The sequence below is a fragment of the Pleurodeles waltl genome, chromosome 4_1, assembly GCF_031143425.1.
Source record: "Pleurodeles waltl isolate 20211129_DDA chromosome 4_1, aPleWal1.hap1.20221129, whole genome shotgun sequence".
Lineage (NCBI taxonomy): Eukaryota > Metazoa > Chordata > Amphibia > Caudata > Salamandridae > Pleurodeles > Pleurodeles waltl.
Genome location: NC_090442.1, coordinates 841323104 through 841340916, shown reverse-complemented (window position 1 = coordinate 841340916; position 17813 = coordinate 841323104). Strand labels below are relative to the sequence as shown.

At 45.2% G+C, this 17813-nt stretch overlaps 1 protein-coding gene across 2 annotated transcripts in view; it reads right to left on the bottom strand.

The window, feature by feature from the left end:
- Positions 1–4567: 4567 nt before the first annotated feature.
- The window catches only part of SCYL2 (SCY1 like pseudokinase 2), a 349357-nt gene continuing 336111 nt past the window's right edge, over positions 4568–17813 (bottom strand). For both annotated transcript variants that reach the window (XM_069229600.1, XM_069229599.1), the window contains 2 exons: positions 13755–13874; positions 4568–5483 (listed from right to left, as the gene is read on the bottom strand). In XM_069229600.1, coding sequence (XP_069085701.1) covers positions 4839–5483; positions 13755–13874 — 765 coding nt within the window. In that variant the 3' untranslated portion in view covers positions 4568–4838. The remainder of the gene's footprint in view (positions 5484–13754; positions 13875–17813) is intronic.

Here is a 17813-nt window from a genome sequence, read left to right as displayed (position 1 = left end):
GAGAGAAAAGGTAGATAGAGAAATCGATAGATAGGGAAAAAGATAGAGAGATAGGAAGATAGGAGGAGGTGGAGAGTGAGGGAGTTGGATAGTGGGATAGAGAGATGGAGAGATAGGTAGATAGGAGGAGTGAGGGAGGTAGAAAGTGAACGGGTTAGATGGGGAGATAGAGGGGGGGATGCAAGTGGGGGAGGGGGATGAGGCAGGAGCAGGAGGGCAGGCGCGGGGAGAAGAGGACGGAGGAGGCAGAAGAGCCGAATGCAGAAGACAAGAAGACAAGAAGAAAAGAAGAACAGAAGAAAAGAAGAACAGAAGAGCAGAAGACCGGAAGGACAGAAGACCGGAAGGACAGAAGACCGGAAGAGCAGAAGACACACAGAAGAACACAGAAGAACACAGAAGAACAGAGAGGAGTACAGAAGAACAGAGAAGAATACAGAAGAACACAGAGGAAGACAGAAGAACAGAGAAGAATACAGAAGAACACAGAGGGAGACAGAAGAACACCGAGGAAGACAGAAAAACACAGAGGAAGACAGAAGAAGACAGAGGAAGACAGAAGAAGACAGAGGAAGACAGAAGAAGACAGAGGAACACAGAAGAACACGGAGGGAGATACAAAAAACGAAGAAACAGAGTGCAGAATACCACAGCAGAAGATGAGGAAGAAGAGAAGAGGAGAGAAGATGGGGAGAAGAGGAGTACAGAAGAAGAATACAGACGAGGAGCGAGGAGGAAGAACAGAGAAGAAGGAAAGAGGAAAAGAAGCAGGAGCAGGAGAGAGGGTGAGTAGCGCGGGGCAGAACGAGGGGCTGGGAGGTGGGGGGGTACTTACTGTGGGGTGGGTCTCAGGAACTCAGGAACCTGGAGGAGCTGCAGCGGCAGGGGGAGCGACCTACCCTTGGGTCAAGGGTCGCTACCACTGTCGCGCAGCGGCCGCCATATGAGGTAGGAGGGGGGGGAGGGGTCAGCTGGGGGCGAATGGGAGCTGGGGGCGTGCAGGAGGTCGCGGCGGGAAAGCGCGAGGGGGGGGACAGGTAGAGTGAGAAGAGCTGGGGGAGGGGGGTTTAAGGGTGGAGGGGGGAGAGTGTTAGGAGGTTTAGGAGATTAGGGAGAAAGATAGGTGTAGGGTTGTGAAGATAGGGGAGGGGGGGTTGTAGAGGTGGGTGAGAGGTAGAGTGAGGGGATAGGAAGATAGGTAATAGAGGGGGTGGCGGGAGGTGGGGAGAGATAGAGAAATAGGTAGAGAGAAAAGGTAGATAGAGAAATCGATAGATAGGGAAAAAGATAGAGAGATAGGAAGATAGGAGGAGGTGGAGAGTGAGGGAGTTGGATAGTGGGATAGAGAGATGGAGAGATAGGTAGATAGGAGGAGTGAGGGAGGTAGAAAGTGAACGGGTTAGATAGGGGAGATAGAGGGGGGGATGCGAGTGGGGGAGGGGGATGAGGCAGGAGGGCAGGCACGGGGAGAAGAGGACGGAGGAGGCAGAAGAGCCGAAGGCAGAAGACAAGAAGACAAGAAGAACAGAAGAACAGAAGAAAAGAAGAACAGAAGAGCAGAAGACCGGAAGGACTGAAGACCGGAAGAGCAGAAGACCGGAAGAGCAGAAGACCGGAAGAGCAGAAGACACACAGAAGAACACAGAAGAACAGAGAGGAGTACAGAAGAACAGAGAAGAATACAGAAGAACACAGAGGAAGACAGAAGAAGACAGAGGAAGACAGAAGAACAGAGAAGAATACAGAAGAACACAGAGGGAGACAGAAGAACACAGAGGGAGACAGAAGAACACAGAGGAAGACAGAAGAAGACAGAGGAAGACAGAAGAAGACAGAGGAAGACAGAAGAACACGGAGGGAGATACAAAAAACGAAGAAACAGAGTGCAGAATACCACAGCAGAAGATGAGGAAGAAGAGAAGAGGAGAGAAGACGGGGAGAAGAGGAGTACAGAAGAAGAATACAGACGAGGAGCGAGGAGGAAGAACAGAGAAGAAGGAAAGAGGAAAAGAAGCAGGAGCAGGAGAGAGGGTGAGTAGCGCGGGGCAGAACAAGGGGCTGGGAGGTGGGGGGTACTTACTGTGGGGTGGGTCTCAGGAACTCAGGAACCTGGAGGAGCTGCAGCGGCAGGGGGAGCGACCTACCCTTGGACCCTTTCAGAATCAGAAACACCCAAATGAAGCATATTTTTGGTAAATCTGAACTATAGTGGAAATAGATATTTTAAAATGATCAAAACAAATCAATACACTAGGTGATGACATTTCCACACATTTTCGTTTGTGCGTTGTGTACATTTATAAGTGAAAGTGTGCGCTGTGTACATTTATAAGTGAAAGTGTATGTCTGCAAGTGTGCCTATTTCACTCTACGTCACTCCACTCTACACCACTCCATGCCACTGCATACTACTCAGCACCACTCCACTTTACACCATGTCACAGCGCTATACAACATTGCACTATACTCTGCAGTAGTACACTACACCTCTCTACTCTGCAATACTCTGTTCTATCGCAATATATTCTACACCACTCTAATCTTCGCCACTCTATGCCTCTCTACTCTGCACCACTCTACTCTATTGGAATATACTCTACACCACTCCAATCTAGGCAACTCCAGTCACAACTCTACGTCACTCCACTCTATGCCACTCTGCTCCACTGCACTCAACATCAATACACTACTCTATACCACTCCACGCCGCTACACTATATGCCAATCCACTGTACACCACTCTAATCTACACTGCACTCTATCCACCTGCCCTCTACATCACTTTATGCAATTACTCTGACATTGTTTCCTCTACCCTGCACCACTGCATACCACGACTTCTACACCATTTCACTCTACACTGAAACAATCTACCCTATGCCACTGCACTCTGCCACTCCAATGTATGCCACTGCACTCTACTCTGCAACACTGCACTCTGAAGCACTCCACACCATTATACTCTACTCTGCATCACCTTACTTTGCACCACTGCACACTACACCATGGTATTCTACTCCACTACACTCTATGCCACTTTACTCTGCAGCACTGCGCTCTACTATGCATGACTGTATTCTATGACTCTGCATTGTATGCCGCTCAATTCTGTCACTTCATTTAATGTAACTATACTCTGCAACACTCTATGCCAATGCACTCTACACCACTCGACTCTACACCATACCACCCTACTGTTGCCCACTATGCCACTCTATGCCTCTCTATTCTTCAACTTTGTACTCTACACCACTGACCTATATGCCAGTCTACTCTGCACTACTGCATTCTTTGCCACTGCACTCTATACAACTCTACTGTGAAGTACTTGCCTCTACACCATTGCACTGTATGCAACTGCATTCTAGGGCACTATACTCTGCACTCTATGCTACTCTACACCACTGCACTCTATTATGCAACGCTCTAATCTATGCCACTGCATTCTATGATGGTGCATTCTTTACCACTTAATTCTATGCCACTGCACTCTACGCTACTTTACTCTGCAACACTCTACATCAATGCTCTCTACACCAGTCCACTCTACACTACTGTAAGCTACGTGAGCATTCAGTGCCACTTCAATACACAACACTATGCCGCTCCACTCTACAACACTCCATGCCACTCTCCTCTATGCTACTAACACTTAACCATGCTGATCAGCAGCCACGCTAGTGTACTACATGGCCAAAACACATTGGCAAAGGCAATAGTTTTGCATAGGCGAGGCCTATTGGCTTTTGCCAATGGTTGTTTAATTGTGTTGCTAAGAATATACGTCAAGTGGACTTTGGATCCACCCCTTTCAACCACTGGCTAGCGAGTGTCAATCTTGTCTTGTCTCCATCCAATAAAGGATTCACCTCTCACTGGTTGTTTGCGTGAATCCTTATGCTGCGTGAATCCTTATGCCCCCACTCTGGTGCTTGCAGTGAACTGCATGAGGGTCTACATTACAACCTCTCTCCTGCTGGTCAGTTCTTTATGTTTTGCTCTAATGTGCTAATGCTGCATGCATTAACACATTAAAAACAGAACTGCGGACTAAGCCAATGCTTGTATTCTTTTGCTCTCTGAAGCAAAGGCCGAGTCAATTCTAAAGGGTTTCAAACATAGGAGCTGCAGGTTAAATTCACTTCAATCCTGTAAGCGTTTAAGATACAAAGGCGCACAGTTTGGGCTTGTGCTACATCATCAGCTTTGCAGACCTATTTCATATTAACGTGTTTTAAAACAACTGATGGTTACCCAAGAGATTATTAAATGATTTTAATGCACGAACTCACCCAGTATCTTCTCAAAACTACGCCACTCTTGTCCCTGCATGCATCACCAGCATCACATGTACACTTGCTTACTATCCCTGTCCTCATCCAAAACTAAAAAACTCAGGAATGACTTTTAAATAAGCCTTCTCTTTTGTACAAAACGTAAAGTAAGAACAGAATATGCCAATTTTGTCTTATTACGAGCCAGAATTGTATAGTAAGACATACAAGTTAGTTGCTATTTTGTTATAAAGATATCAAGGATGAAAAATGACAGTTATTATGCAACTATGTAAATGTACTCAAAGTGTGATGCCTTTTATTACCAGCAAAACAGTGCTTAATATAAGAAATCTGCAAGAGAAACATTAAATAGCCTGAAAACAACACATCTGTAGTTGCAGAATCCACATTGGTCCTCGGCATGTTCTTCCCGTTTTGAAGATTGTTTTGATTTAATGTTTTAACTGTATCCTAGTAGTAATATTTTACCAAATATATACACAAGTGTCCACCAGTTTTCCCATGATTACAGTAGTAGTTTGATTATGAAGTCTGTATATTTTAACCAAAAATATCTTTTAAATCATTGCTAGCTGAGCTGCTGTTCGTTGTGTTGTTTGTTGGGTGTGCAAAATTCTGCGGACTAAAAAATGGATTCCCTTGCATACCAAAACCAGTCTGCCCTGCCACAATCGCCTGTGTTCCAAGTGATGGTCCACTTAAGTCCTGGGATGCTTGAGATGGTAAGGACTGCTGATGAAGCCACTGATTTGGTTTTTGTTGTGACATTTGGTTGATACTAACTTTTGGTTTCTGAAAACCAAAAAGATGATCTAATGCAGACATATCAGATGGGGATTTGTGTTGGTGTGACGGTCCTGACGAGACATTTAAAGTGTTGAAGTTTGGAATATTGGAAGGTGCCATCATGTTCACTTTTGCAGTTCCAGTTGAATTGTACACACTGGATAGATTTTGGTTTGAGTTACTAACTACCATATTGAGCCCAGAACCTGGAAATGCCATATTCGAATTGAATCCATTTGTCACATTTCTGTAGGTGCTCACGTTGTCAACTGGTGAGGAAATTGCTTGTGTGCTTCCAAAGGACGATGCAGGCAAAAATCCACTCGAAGGAGGAGCTCTAAGGTTCCCTTGTAAAGAAGCCATATTATTATCCATTAATGTGTTTGTTAGGTCTTTTGTCTGAAAAATAGATAAAGTAACAGAAAATGTTGACTGTATAATAGCAAACTCATGCATACCATAAACAACAGGTAAGTTAGTACAACTATTTTTTCTTGAATTACTAAACAATCCATTCTACAATGAGTTTTGTTTAGGTCCGTATGCCCTCCGTTATGATCATTATACTCAATGTTCTGAGCGCGTACTATGCTGGCACTGGACTTCTGATGTACCAACAGGGGAGACATCGCATATTCTACCCAAACCACTAAAAACATTTTTCGATTAACAGATTTTTATAACGATACACTACATAACTGCTAACCTTCATCAAGTTAAAATATGATTTAAAAATGGTATACATTAATCATTTTCGCTCAAAATGTCAGCGAACATCTTTTCTGCTTTTTTTCCTAATAGTGCGCTTTTCACTATAGCATTTGTAGAATATCCGAATCTGTAAAATTTTAAATCTGAACATTATTAAACGTATGTCCCAAATAACTATATCCCATTCTGTTTGTAAAAAGCAGAACTACACTCCAAGTGAATGAATATGTATAGATATCCTGTTATTGTTACAAATTACATTAACAGAAGGCCAAATGCACACACAAGGTGATGGGAGGAATGCTGGCAATTGCTTGGGGTAGCATTATAACCCATCACTTTTCACCAACTGAGCCACTTGAGACAGATGGTTACCTTATTGCAAATCAGTAGTCAGGCTTCAAAAAATCTACTCGCAATCTCGCTAATGCAAGTCATATTTTATTAGGTTGCGCTATTTTTAGGGCATACTTGCCCCTTCTGGCGAGTTGACAAAGAACTGGTTTTCTGTTCAGTTAGAAAGTGAAGGAACAATAATGATGCCTTTAAATGTTGTTCTTATCTTGTAACATTTGCCCAGTGTTTAGAAACCGATGTCAAAAGTTAAGTTAACTTGGCAAACTTATGTTTTCCTCTGCCAGGTTGGCACTACAATCCATACATGGGGTTTGTCTGTGGGGCTGATACACACCTTTAGGGCCATGGACAGCAATATTGTCCAGCCTTAAAGCCGTTCTGGCTCAGATGATACATGATGGGAAGGACGTGGTCGAGTATGTTATCCCCATTGGTCTGGATACCACAGATTGCCTCCGCAGGGTAGTTGGTACTGGTGATTTTCTTCATAGACATGCTTGGATGGTAGGTTGATGTGGAACCAGCCTTACACTGGGGACTATAGACCTCTGATTTCTACCACCCGTAGGTGAACACCCTTCTCCAAACCAGCAGTGGATGCATCCATCACCACTGTCAGCTGTGGCTCGTGAAAGAAGAGTGGCATGCTGGTGAACAAAGTGCAAACAGTCAGCCACCACTTGGTTTCTCAAGACCTGGATGGTGTTGGAAAGGTTGCCCTGATGCTGGGTCCACTGGGATTTCAGGATCCATTGCAGGCTTGCATGTGCACCTCGTGTGGTTGACAGTGAGGGTGCACAAAGCTAAAAGGCCAGGAGGCCTCAGAACCACTCCCAAGTGGATCCACGAATGAGCCTGAAACAATTGGATCATAGCCCAAAAATTCTGGACTCGTTGCTGTAGAGGGAAAGCCATTAACTGCACCATGTATAGTATCCTCCAGGTGAATGGCAGTCTTTGTGAGGGAATCAGGTGGGACTTCGCCTTGTTTAGGGTGAAACCCAGCAGTGTTAGTATTTTGGCTGTCATTTGGAGGTGGTCTATGACTGGCTGCAGGTAGCCTGCCTTCTGCAGCCAGTCGACAAGAAACTGGAATACAGGAACTCGAACCTCTGAAGATGGGCAGTGACCACTGCCTCACCACCACAGACTACAACAAGCAAGGACAAATGAGATCTGGGGTCCTTTATCAGGAGGATTTGCGCCTCTGGATGTGGCTAGAGCCATATATCATCTTTCTGGTCAGTAGCTACCCGGCAGAGTTCCTGAATGCCATGGGGAGGATCTAAGCAGACCACAAACGGAGTCTATCCCCACGTGGCACATGGCATCTTCCACCAGTGGGCGAAACCCTAGCAAGATCTTTTTGCCACCGTCTAGAAAATGCATTTTGAAGTTTCCAAAAGAACAGTTGTTAGGAGATTCAGAATCATTCTGGCTGGAATGGGACAATAGACTGCTTTATGTCTTTCAGCCAGAGCCTCTACCTCATTCTAAAGAAGATAAAGAACAATCGAGCCCAAGTCCTCTTGGTGGCTCTGGATTGGGACAAGAGATTGTGGTACCTGGTGCTCCTGAGTATGAGCATCTGTCCTCCTATCAGGCTACCGCTCTGAGAGATCCTCCACCCGAATCTGCACAGATTACACCTCCATGCGTGGAGACTGAACAGTGGCAGTTAGCTGCTTGTGATCTGCCACCTTAGACGGTAGATGTTATCATCGTTGCCAGGCGCCCTTCTACAAAATCAGTTTACTCTGGGTGCTGGTACAAGGTTGAAATTTGGTGTGATGTCTGGGATCAAGACCCATCACAGGTGAAGCTGTAAGACATACTTTTGTTTGTTTTGTCTTTTACCCAGCAAGGTTTTGCAGTGAGCACTGTAAAAGGTTGTTTCTCAAGCTGTTCTACTTGTACTGGACCAGTTGCCCTTGTTTAAATCACCTATTTTGATGCAATATATTAAAGGTTTGCCACACATGTCCCTCCCAAACCATTTGTGAAGGCACAGCGAGCCCTTTATTTAGTATTAACATACTAGTTACTTACCTTTGGTAACAAAATATTTGGTACAGACATATTCTAGTCGCAGATTCCTTACCTTTAAATTTCCCCAGGCGTCAGACTGGATCCAGAGATTTTTCTTCGAGCAGTGCCTTTGCGCACCATCCGGTGGCGTCGGTCGACTCCGCGGGCGTTGTTTGCGTCGTGCTCGCCGTGATGACGTCACGTTCGTATATAGGTGCCACCTGGGCGTACTGGTGTCAGTTTCTTTTCACGACTTTCCAAGCCAGTAGTGCAGATCCATGAAGAACACAGAGTGGTGCCCCAAAACTAGGGCCCTTAAGGGGAAGTTCCTGTCCCTAGAAATCAGTTTGCGGTGCAGGGAGGATGGGCGGGTCGGTAAGGAATCTGCAACTAGAATATGTCTCTACCAGATATTTCGTTACCAAAGGTAAGTAACTTCTACATCTGATAGAGACTTCTAGTTGCAGATTCCTTACCTTTGAATAGATGCCCGAGCAATACCATCCTGGTGGTGGGCTGTGAACCCAGATCACACCAAAAAGTCCTGCAGGACCGAACGGCCAAAGTAGCCGTCCATTCGGACCTGATTATCTAGACAGTAGTGTTTGGTAAAAGTGTGCAGTAATGCCCACGTTGCTGCCTGACAAATATCCAGGACTGGACCGCCCCGTGCTAGCGCTGTGGTAGCAGCAGTAGCTCTGGTGGAGTGAGCTCGCAAACCTTCAGGGGGTTGCTTTTTAGCCAGAGCGTAGCACAGTTTGATGCATAACAGTACCCATGGTGAAATGGTCCTCTTCTGCACCGCCTTCCCCTTCTTTGTACCCACATATCCCACAAAGAGTTGATCGTCCACCCCGAAGCCTTTGGTACGATCAAGATAGAACGCCAATGCTCTTTTTGGGTTCAGACGGTGGAGTCTCTCCTCTTCATGAGAGGGATGTGGGGGTGCATAAAAGGTAGGCAAGGTGTTGGACTGTCCGACATGGAAGGGATTCACTACCTTAGGTAGAAAAGAACCCCTTGTGCGTAGCACCACTTTGTCAGGATGTATGGCAAGAAAAGGTGGCTCAGATGACAGAGCCTGGAGTTAACTAACTGCGGGCAGAAGTAATGGCAACTAAAAAGACAGTCTTTATAGTTAAGAGCCTTAGAGGACAGTTGTGAAGGGGTTCAAGTGGGGTACACATAATGTATGTTAAGACTAGGTTGAGATCCCATTGGGGCATGATGAGTGGGATAGGAGGAAAGAGATGTGTGAGACCTTTAAGAAACCTCCCAACTATGGGCGATATAAATAAGGAAGGCTGATCTGGTAACCTCAAGAAAGCAGAATAGCAAATAGATATCCCTTAAGAGTGTCCAAGGTGGAACCCTGCCGGGCAAGGGAAAGAATAAAGAGAAGAACTTGAGAAAGAGGAGCAGATAGAGGATCGACAGAATTGTTGATGCACCATGCCACAAATTTCTTCCAAATTTCTTCCAGAGACAGGTGTATACAGTTTTGGTTGAGGGACGCCGGACTGCCAAGATAATGTCACAGACTTCTGGTGGCAAGTTAAAAGACGTCAACTGTCGCCTCTCAATCTCCACGCATGAAGCTGCAAAGTTGACAGGTTCGGGAGGAGGACCCTCCCCTGCTGCTGCGACAGAAGATCCTCCCGAAGGGGCAGTCTGATCAGAGGAACTATGGTCATGTTCAAAAGCTCGGGATACCAGACTCTTCGTGCCCAGTCCGGAGCCACCAGTGTTACTTGGGCCTGGTCTTGCCTGATCTTCTTCAGAACTCTGGGCAGAAGTGGTATAGGCGGAAAGGCGTACAGGAGCCTGAATTCCACTCACGATGAACAGGATAGCTGAGCGAGTGCCACCTTGGAAACTCCAACGCACAAAAGAGCAGACATTGCACGTTCTCTACGGAGGCAAACAAGTCTAACCAAGGTTATCCCCACTGCAGGAAGAGACCTTGCGCCACCTCCAGATGGAAACGCCATTCGTGGTCGACCACGCATCGTCGGCTGAGTTGGTCTGCTCTGGCATTCAAGGAGCATGCCAGGTGTTGAATCACCAGGGAAATGCCCTGATGTGGCTTCGGAAGGTGCACCCAGCCGCGTCCTTTCCCCTCTGGCCATCGAACCGCACATGCTGTACAGACCCTGTGTGGCGCAGACGTGGGATCGCACGCCCCCGGGGATCAGGGAGCCAGCAGGTTGCCTAGTCCACCCCCACCCCCTCTTCAGCCTCCAAGCCTTCCTAGTCCACGAGTACATCAAGAGCCAGTGGTTGGCACGATACGCCATAACCTGCCCAAATGGCAATCCATTACCTCGGACAGGTGGGTCCTCCAAATTGTCCAAAGGGGCTACTCCCTCCCCTTCGAGACATCTCCAGCCATGCCACCTTCATACAATCAGATATTCGACGATCATATGACGCTTCTCCACGAGGAAGTCCAAGCCCTTTTGACCAAAGGAGCAATAGAGAGGGTTCCGTTGCCAGAAGTAGGTCGTGGTTGCTATTCCCGCTACTTTCTGGCTCAGAAAAAGGACAAAGGTCTTTGGCCTGTATTAGATCGTCGGTCCCTCAATCTCTTCCTAAAAAAAGAGAAGTTCAAAATGTTGACATTGGCTCAAGTCCTAGCTGCCCTGGATCCCAGAGACTGGATGGTAACGTTGGACTTGCAAGACGCATACTTCCACATTCCTGTCTTGCCGGCCCACAGACGTTACCTACGATTCGTGGTAGGTCACAAGCACTTTCAGTTTACCGTGCTCCCCTTTGGCCTTACCAGTGCCCCTCGGTTGTTCACAAAAGTGATGGTAGTGGTGGCAGCTCATCTGCGCAGGTTAGAGGTCCCAGTCTTCCCCTACCTCGACGATTGGCTGTTGAAGGCAAACTCGCCCCAGGCAGTCATCTCCCACCTCCAGACCATGGCAATTGCATAACAGCTTGACCCCCAAATGGACTGGGTGCAGGATTTGGGTGATGCCAGTGGTCTAGACACCTTCTCTGACACTGGTATGCTCTCTCCTCCTCACGTGGCTACGGAGGAGGGTGCTTCTTATTCTATGGTGATGAGAAGGGCGGCTGAGGTCCTGGACCTCGAGCTACTCCTGTGGAGGTTGGGCCTAGCGTCCTAACCAACGTGCTTCAACCGGGGGTCTTCCTCCTCCGAGCCTCTTCTACCCTTTAATGAAGCACTGACAGATGTCCAGATCCAGCACAGGGGCTCCTGTGAATAGGACTATTGCCCGCCACCATTGGCCTGCGCCATCAGACCCCAAATATCTCACCCAATACCACACGCCTGAGAGCCTTGTCATCCAGGCTTCTTCTTCATCTGGCGCATTCCCTGCCGCACCCCCGGATAGGGAATCAAAAAGACTGGATGATTTGTGCAAGAAGTTGTTTTCTTCCAACAGTCTAGCACTTCAGTCCGTGAACACGGCATGCCTTTTGGGCCGCTATTCCCAAACTCTCTGGGATGCGGTCGCGCAAGTGCTGCCTGCAGTTCCGGGATGCAGCTAAGTTCATGATTCGTTGTGGACTGGATACGACCGACTCTCTAGGCAGATCAGTTGCATCAATGATGGCATTGAGACACGACGCCTGGCTGAGAACATCTGGCTTTTCAGGGGATGTCCAGCAATCCTTGATGGACATGCCCTTTGATGGCACCTGTCTCTTCGGAGACAAGGCAGACTCGGAGCTCAAGTACTTTAAGGATTCCCGAGCCACGGCCGGGTCCCTTGGCCTCGCGCCCGCACCCGGGTCGTGATCGCGCTCCGGGCTCCAAAGACACGAGGTGCGGATCTGTCACCAACATGTTTCAGTGACAGGAGTTGCAGGGCTTGAATCCAGTCTTACGGGACATCCCTTGACACATCAACGAACTCGTCAAAAATCTTGACAAAAGTGTCAACGTAGTCAAAAAATGACTGAGGTAACTCTCTCCAGATCTGCAAGTAGGCTGGCGTGGAAAGAAAAGAACTTACATCAGCGTGCCGGGGTGGCACCTATATACAACCGTGACGTCATCACGGCGAGCACGACGCCAATGACACCCACGGAGTCGACCGACACCACCTGACGGAGCGCAGAGATACTGCTCAAAAAATCTCTGGATCCAGCCTGACGCTTGGTGAAATTCAAAGGTAAGGAATCTGCAGCTAGAAGTCTCTAGCAGATATTCCTCTTTCGAGCTAATGCATAATTGCTTGCTTTGTCTTGTGACTTTCAAGACTGTTTTCCTTATTGCTGTTACGGAAGCTCATTTTGCATGAGTGAACTGTAAACATTTTCAGTACAATCACCCTACACCAGGTTTTTCCCAGGTAAGTTTGAGGATTCAGAAGGCCTTCTTACTTAATTGCCATGACTACCCTCCATGCTGGGCAGTCCAACACTCTACCCGCAGTCTTTTCTTCCCTTTATAAGAGGAGGAGAGGCTCCATTATTTGGACCACAAAAGGGATTTAAGCTTTTACACAGGTTGTACCAAGGAACATAAGTAGACAAATGTTTGTGGGGTTCTCCAGAGTGAAAAATAGAAGGCTGTGAAGAAAAGGACATTCTTGAGGTGGGTAGTGCCTTGTGGTGAGCTTTGCTTCACACTGGCCAAGAAGCAGCCCCCAGGAGGTCCAAGAGCCTATTTCATCAGGGCCAAGGCCGCTACGACTGCATTATTGCGAGGGGTGGCTTTAGTAAAGGTATGTTATCCACACTGGCCTGGATACCACAGATTGCCTTGTGTTGTTCTTCGTAGATATGCTTGGAAGAGGTCCACTGAGTTTTCCAGAGATGTACACGTTTTGCTAATGGGCATGCCTTTTGATGGGTCTTTCCTCTTTGGAGAGAAGGTGGAATCCAATTTGGAAAGATTTAAAAACAGCAGAGCAAAAGCAAGTTCCATGCAGCTGTTGACCCCTTCTAAACAATGGTAACATACAGCAATAGTGGTGCTGCTCTTGAGAACCTGCACCAAACTCCCCTTTAATGACAAACTGAGAAGCACCAAAAGAATCACAAACAGCAGTGCTCACTATTTTCCCTAAGTTAATATTCCCAAAATTACATGTTCTTTTCTCACAGGTTGTCCAAAACATGACAAGTAGTTTATGAATTAAGACCTCCCTGCTATTCCCACTTATGCATTCCTGCAGAGCCCACAAACATGTTAAGGCTATAAGGTTATAACGAAAGTAATTCACTAACATGTATCTAAATTCTTATGTGTATAAACTAATATTTTATACTCATGTTTCCAACGGATCAAAGTCCCTCACTTTCAATAAAGTAGTAAAATTTTACAACTGACGAAATGGTGAAGTTATATAATTGATACTTAGCAAAAGAATTATATTTAACACTCTTTACAATTTCAACAAAACATTGTCATTTCAAAATCAATGATATTCATCTTACTTTATACTGTTAATGCTCAGCTTCTATCAATTATTTTACTGAGTTTAACAGGCCTATTCCATTGCACCCATCATCTTTTTAATAACTAGTGGACATCACTAATGTACATGCACAGGTTTATACTCTGATGTATCTAGATAATCACATTCTTACCTGTTTTGCTGCAACAACCGGTGTTAAGGATCTTGGTTTGAGTGGTTGCTGGCTCTTTAACTTCTGAGCTTGCTCTTGTTCTTTTGCCAATTTTTGCTTCTCCTCAAGGGTAAGTGAGATCTTTCAAGAGAAAAGAGACCAACAAATATTATGGGTTTCCTCCTTTAAGCAAAACATCCATTTGTGTCCACACAAACATATGTTTAAGGAAATACAGTGCTATAGCCCAATAAGTAGACCTAATGTATCACTTGATAAAACAAATGCTTTTCTGAACAAACACAGGCAATATACATCCTAGCTTCTACCCCAGCTTCCCTTTTGGATAGGCTCAGACCACCTGTAAAACCATCTATAGTACCATTTATGTCTTTGGGTGAATGTGCCTACTATCATAAAAGGATAACATATCCTTGAAAGGCAGAATGGAAAATGAAGCTGCAGAAAGATCTGTACTCTTAGGCAAGCTGTTGTCTTACTTGACCTTAGACTTGACCAACCTTTTCCAAGACACAGACATGTATAACTTTTCAACCCCGATTTAGAGGAGAGTACAAGGAGACAGGGAGAATGCATAGTTGAGGTAAGTATAGAGGTGTATCAAATTTTTATAGGTTTGTAAAAGATACCATTTAAATTAAGGCTTGAACAATAGTGGTAAAAATAAATGGATCATTTAAGTTGGGGAGAACCCACATTTTCATGGGAGATTCTGAGGGGTGTTCGTAAACCTCAGGTATGTCATTGTTACCTCACCAATCCTGCAGCCTGAAAAGAGAGCAGTGATTTATCAATCCCAAAGAGCTGACCGTGCATTTAAAAATGTATGAGGGTGATCCAAATGGCTGAACAATAATCCACAATCTCTGTAAATTTGTTTGCTTTCTGTACTGCTATTCGGCATCCTGAGCAAATGTTCAACAGCTAGTCTATGGGCAGCTTCATCCCATGAGAAGAGATAGCAAGGCCTTGCTAATTTCTGGCTCACAAACCCTTGGGGTTTGTGGCCAGAGAGTGGGAAACAACGTAACTATCCCGTGCTGTTTTGGTACAGTTTCCTCACAACTTTGTCCTATGGAAAGACAGCTCAGGAAGTCTGAGCTAAAACTACAACACATTCACAAAAATTTAAGAATTCCACCCAAAAAGTGTAACAGCAGTCCAGAAACGCTGAAGGGGGTCTAGCTTCTTTGAACAATGAGATTAAAAGTTTCAATACAGTGGTGTGTCCAGTATCCTAAAACCTCCCGGTTTTGGTGTTAGTGTTACACTACACTGGTAGCAGTCATAGTTCAATGTACTGGTGGTGATGGGATACTGAACCCAAGTGTTTTCATAAACTAAGGCTCTGCATCCGAGAAACACTGGTGGTAGACAAGATTCTTTGTTGTTGTGGGGACTCAAAGAATAAGATGGCACCCACAGGGCGCTACCTCATCCTGGTTTAGGGTCAAAGCAAAGTTAGCGGGAATAACTCAGGACGAAGCAGGCTAGGAAAAGGGTGCAAAAAGTTTAGAGTTAATTGCTGCCAGGCCCAAAAAAATAAGAATCTTGCATACATTTTAGTGTTAATCTCATTTGGGTTTCAAAGACACCCAGCAACCTCAGTTATAAGCCAATGCATTTTTTCAAGACTATAGAGCAGGTGTACTTGGGGGCAGGTCAAAAAGGGCAGGGCATGCTCCTTCAGTCTATCTGGCATATTTGTATACTTTTGGTGCTGTTTTGTGGTCCAGGTTAGGAGCACTGCAAATCCTTGTGGCTTTTGGGAAGGCTCTACTCTCAGGTCTGTCTTATCATGATCAAGGAGGTTTGCCTACCCTACAGAAAATCCAATTATCCATGCAAGGGAGAAGCAGCTTTAATTGTGTGACCCAGCCTTAAAACCTAATCCTACCATAAACCATACTGCAATGGATGTCCTGTTCAAAGCATGCCATCAGTTTCAGATGATGGTGCGAAGATTCACTTCAGATGTCCAAAGACCAGTACCTAGCCACCAGTGCAGATTCACCTTGGGCATCAGCAATATCCGAAAGCCTCTTGCTCTTCATAGGAAGAGCATAACCGGAAGCCCACTTTTCTGACTCTTGTCAATGTCTGAACCTTCTACTCTCCCTACAAAAGATGATAGTTACTGGGCAATATATTGATCATCGAACAGAATAAATGATTATGCGTACTCTGATACCTCATCATAGAACAATTAGTTATTGTAGCACACAACACCAGTCTACAAACATGTCCATCCACAGCATTATGAAGTTCACAACAAAAAAGGTGCCTCCCCAAGTAGCTCTGATCCTTTCTCATGGACACATGCATGAAAATAAGTTATGCATGTGCCATACAAAACCAATAAATATAAACCAATGCCTGAAGTACTGGTCCCTACCAAAAATGCATCAATCTTGTTAATAACCAGTTCTTTTCTGAAATACTCTAGTCTGAACCTAATCGTTTCCAATTTAACCTGACATACTCTAACCTTATTGCATCCATTCATGTAATAAACTAGTCTGGTCTAAATTAACTCCAGGAAAAGATGCAATGGATCCATGCTGTAAGTGATGTTTTTCTGCCTCTACCATCTTTACTGTAATATTTAAAGTATGGTTGAAGCGCTCTTTGCGAGCTGTTCTATGAAATATATGATCCTGCACCACACAATAGGGAACTTCTTTTTGGAGCAAAAGCTTTGTTCACCATGGTTAAACATTACTGGAACTAGACTCTGTAGTAGTCCAGGCAAGATTACTGCACTGGGCAGACTCCCCTTTTGCCAGGCATGGTGAGCAAGTGTGGGAGGGGGGTGACTGTTGGTAAAAAGGCCTGAAAAAGCACACAGACATGAGAAAGCGAGGTACTTGAACTTTAGTGTTAAGGGCCAAACTGACTTTTGTTAGGCCAACGGGCTCAAGTACTTAACAACAGAATCACACTGATTAGTAAATCCTAGATGGATTAGGGACACACAAGGAGATATTGAGTGGAAAGGCAAGCAGGGAACCCCCATATTTAAAAATTCTATTAGTGCACAGACGACTGTGCTTGATCTATTTACATGGTGCAGAAATCCTGCCACAACCCTTTTCCCGTCCGTGCAGGAGGATGCCCAACATTTCAGCTGGAAGCACTGATGAACATACCAAACTTCAAACCCTAACTCTGGTCGAAAATATGTAAAGTCAGGGCACCTATAGAGGACCAGGATTCTGCCTCTGTGAAAGTGGTTACTTGGCACTGACTCTAGTCTCACTGATGTGAAGCAGGGCACCTGTCTTTGCACATGGGCCCTATCAATGTGCAGCGACTGTGCAGAAGGGCACCTGGCACTACAACTGCACAATGTCATAATCACTTGAGGAAAACAGGCTCGGTAACTGAGAACATTTAAAAAAAAAAAACTCAATGATAATAGAGCTAACCACAAGGTGAGGACTTTCATCTTTAAAATATTCCACCATCTACCCCTGAGTTTCATTTACATTTTGGTACCTATCTGGTATATCACCACACAAACAACTGTATGAGTTTCAGCCCTTAAATGCCCAAGATGGCAGGCAGAGCATTATTTAAAATCTGTGTGAAGGAATCTTCTCTTGTCTGCAGGTGGACAATTAAGGTGCATAATATTTATTAGCGATTTTGTCTCTTACATAATATGATAGATGGTAAAGATTGATTGATTGATGGTCTTCTCCTTGCAAACCATTTAAAGACTCACAATCTGTCTTTATCAGACTGGCATTCTGAATTGAAAAATCTGTAAGAGTAAGACTAGCTTGATTAGGTTCTGTCCTGCCCATGTGCAATCTACCGTTGAGTTGTAAACATACAAAAATGGGGGAGAAGGATCTCAATTAGGCCCAAAGGTATGCTTTGCTCCAGGGCTGAACATGTACTGGTGGCAACTAAACTAACACCTTCAATCTACATGCAATACATATCCTACTTGAGTGGGTTAAAGCAACTAATGGCATTATGGGCAAAACTTCAAACTATTTGCAAGTTGCATACTACCAATAGACAAGATGTGGATGATAACCAAATGTTTGT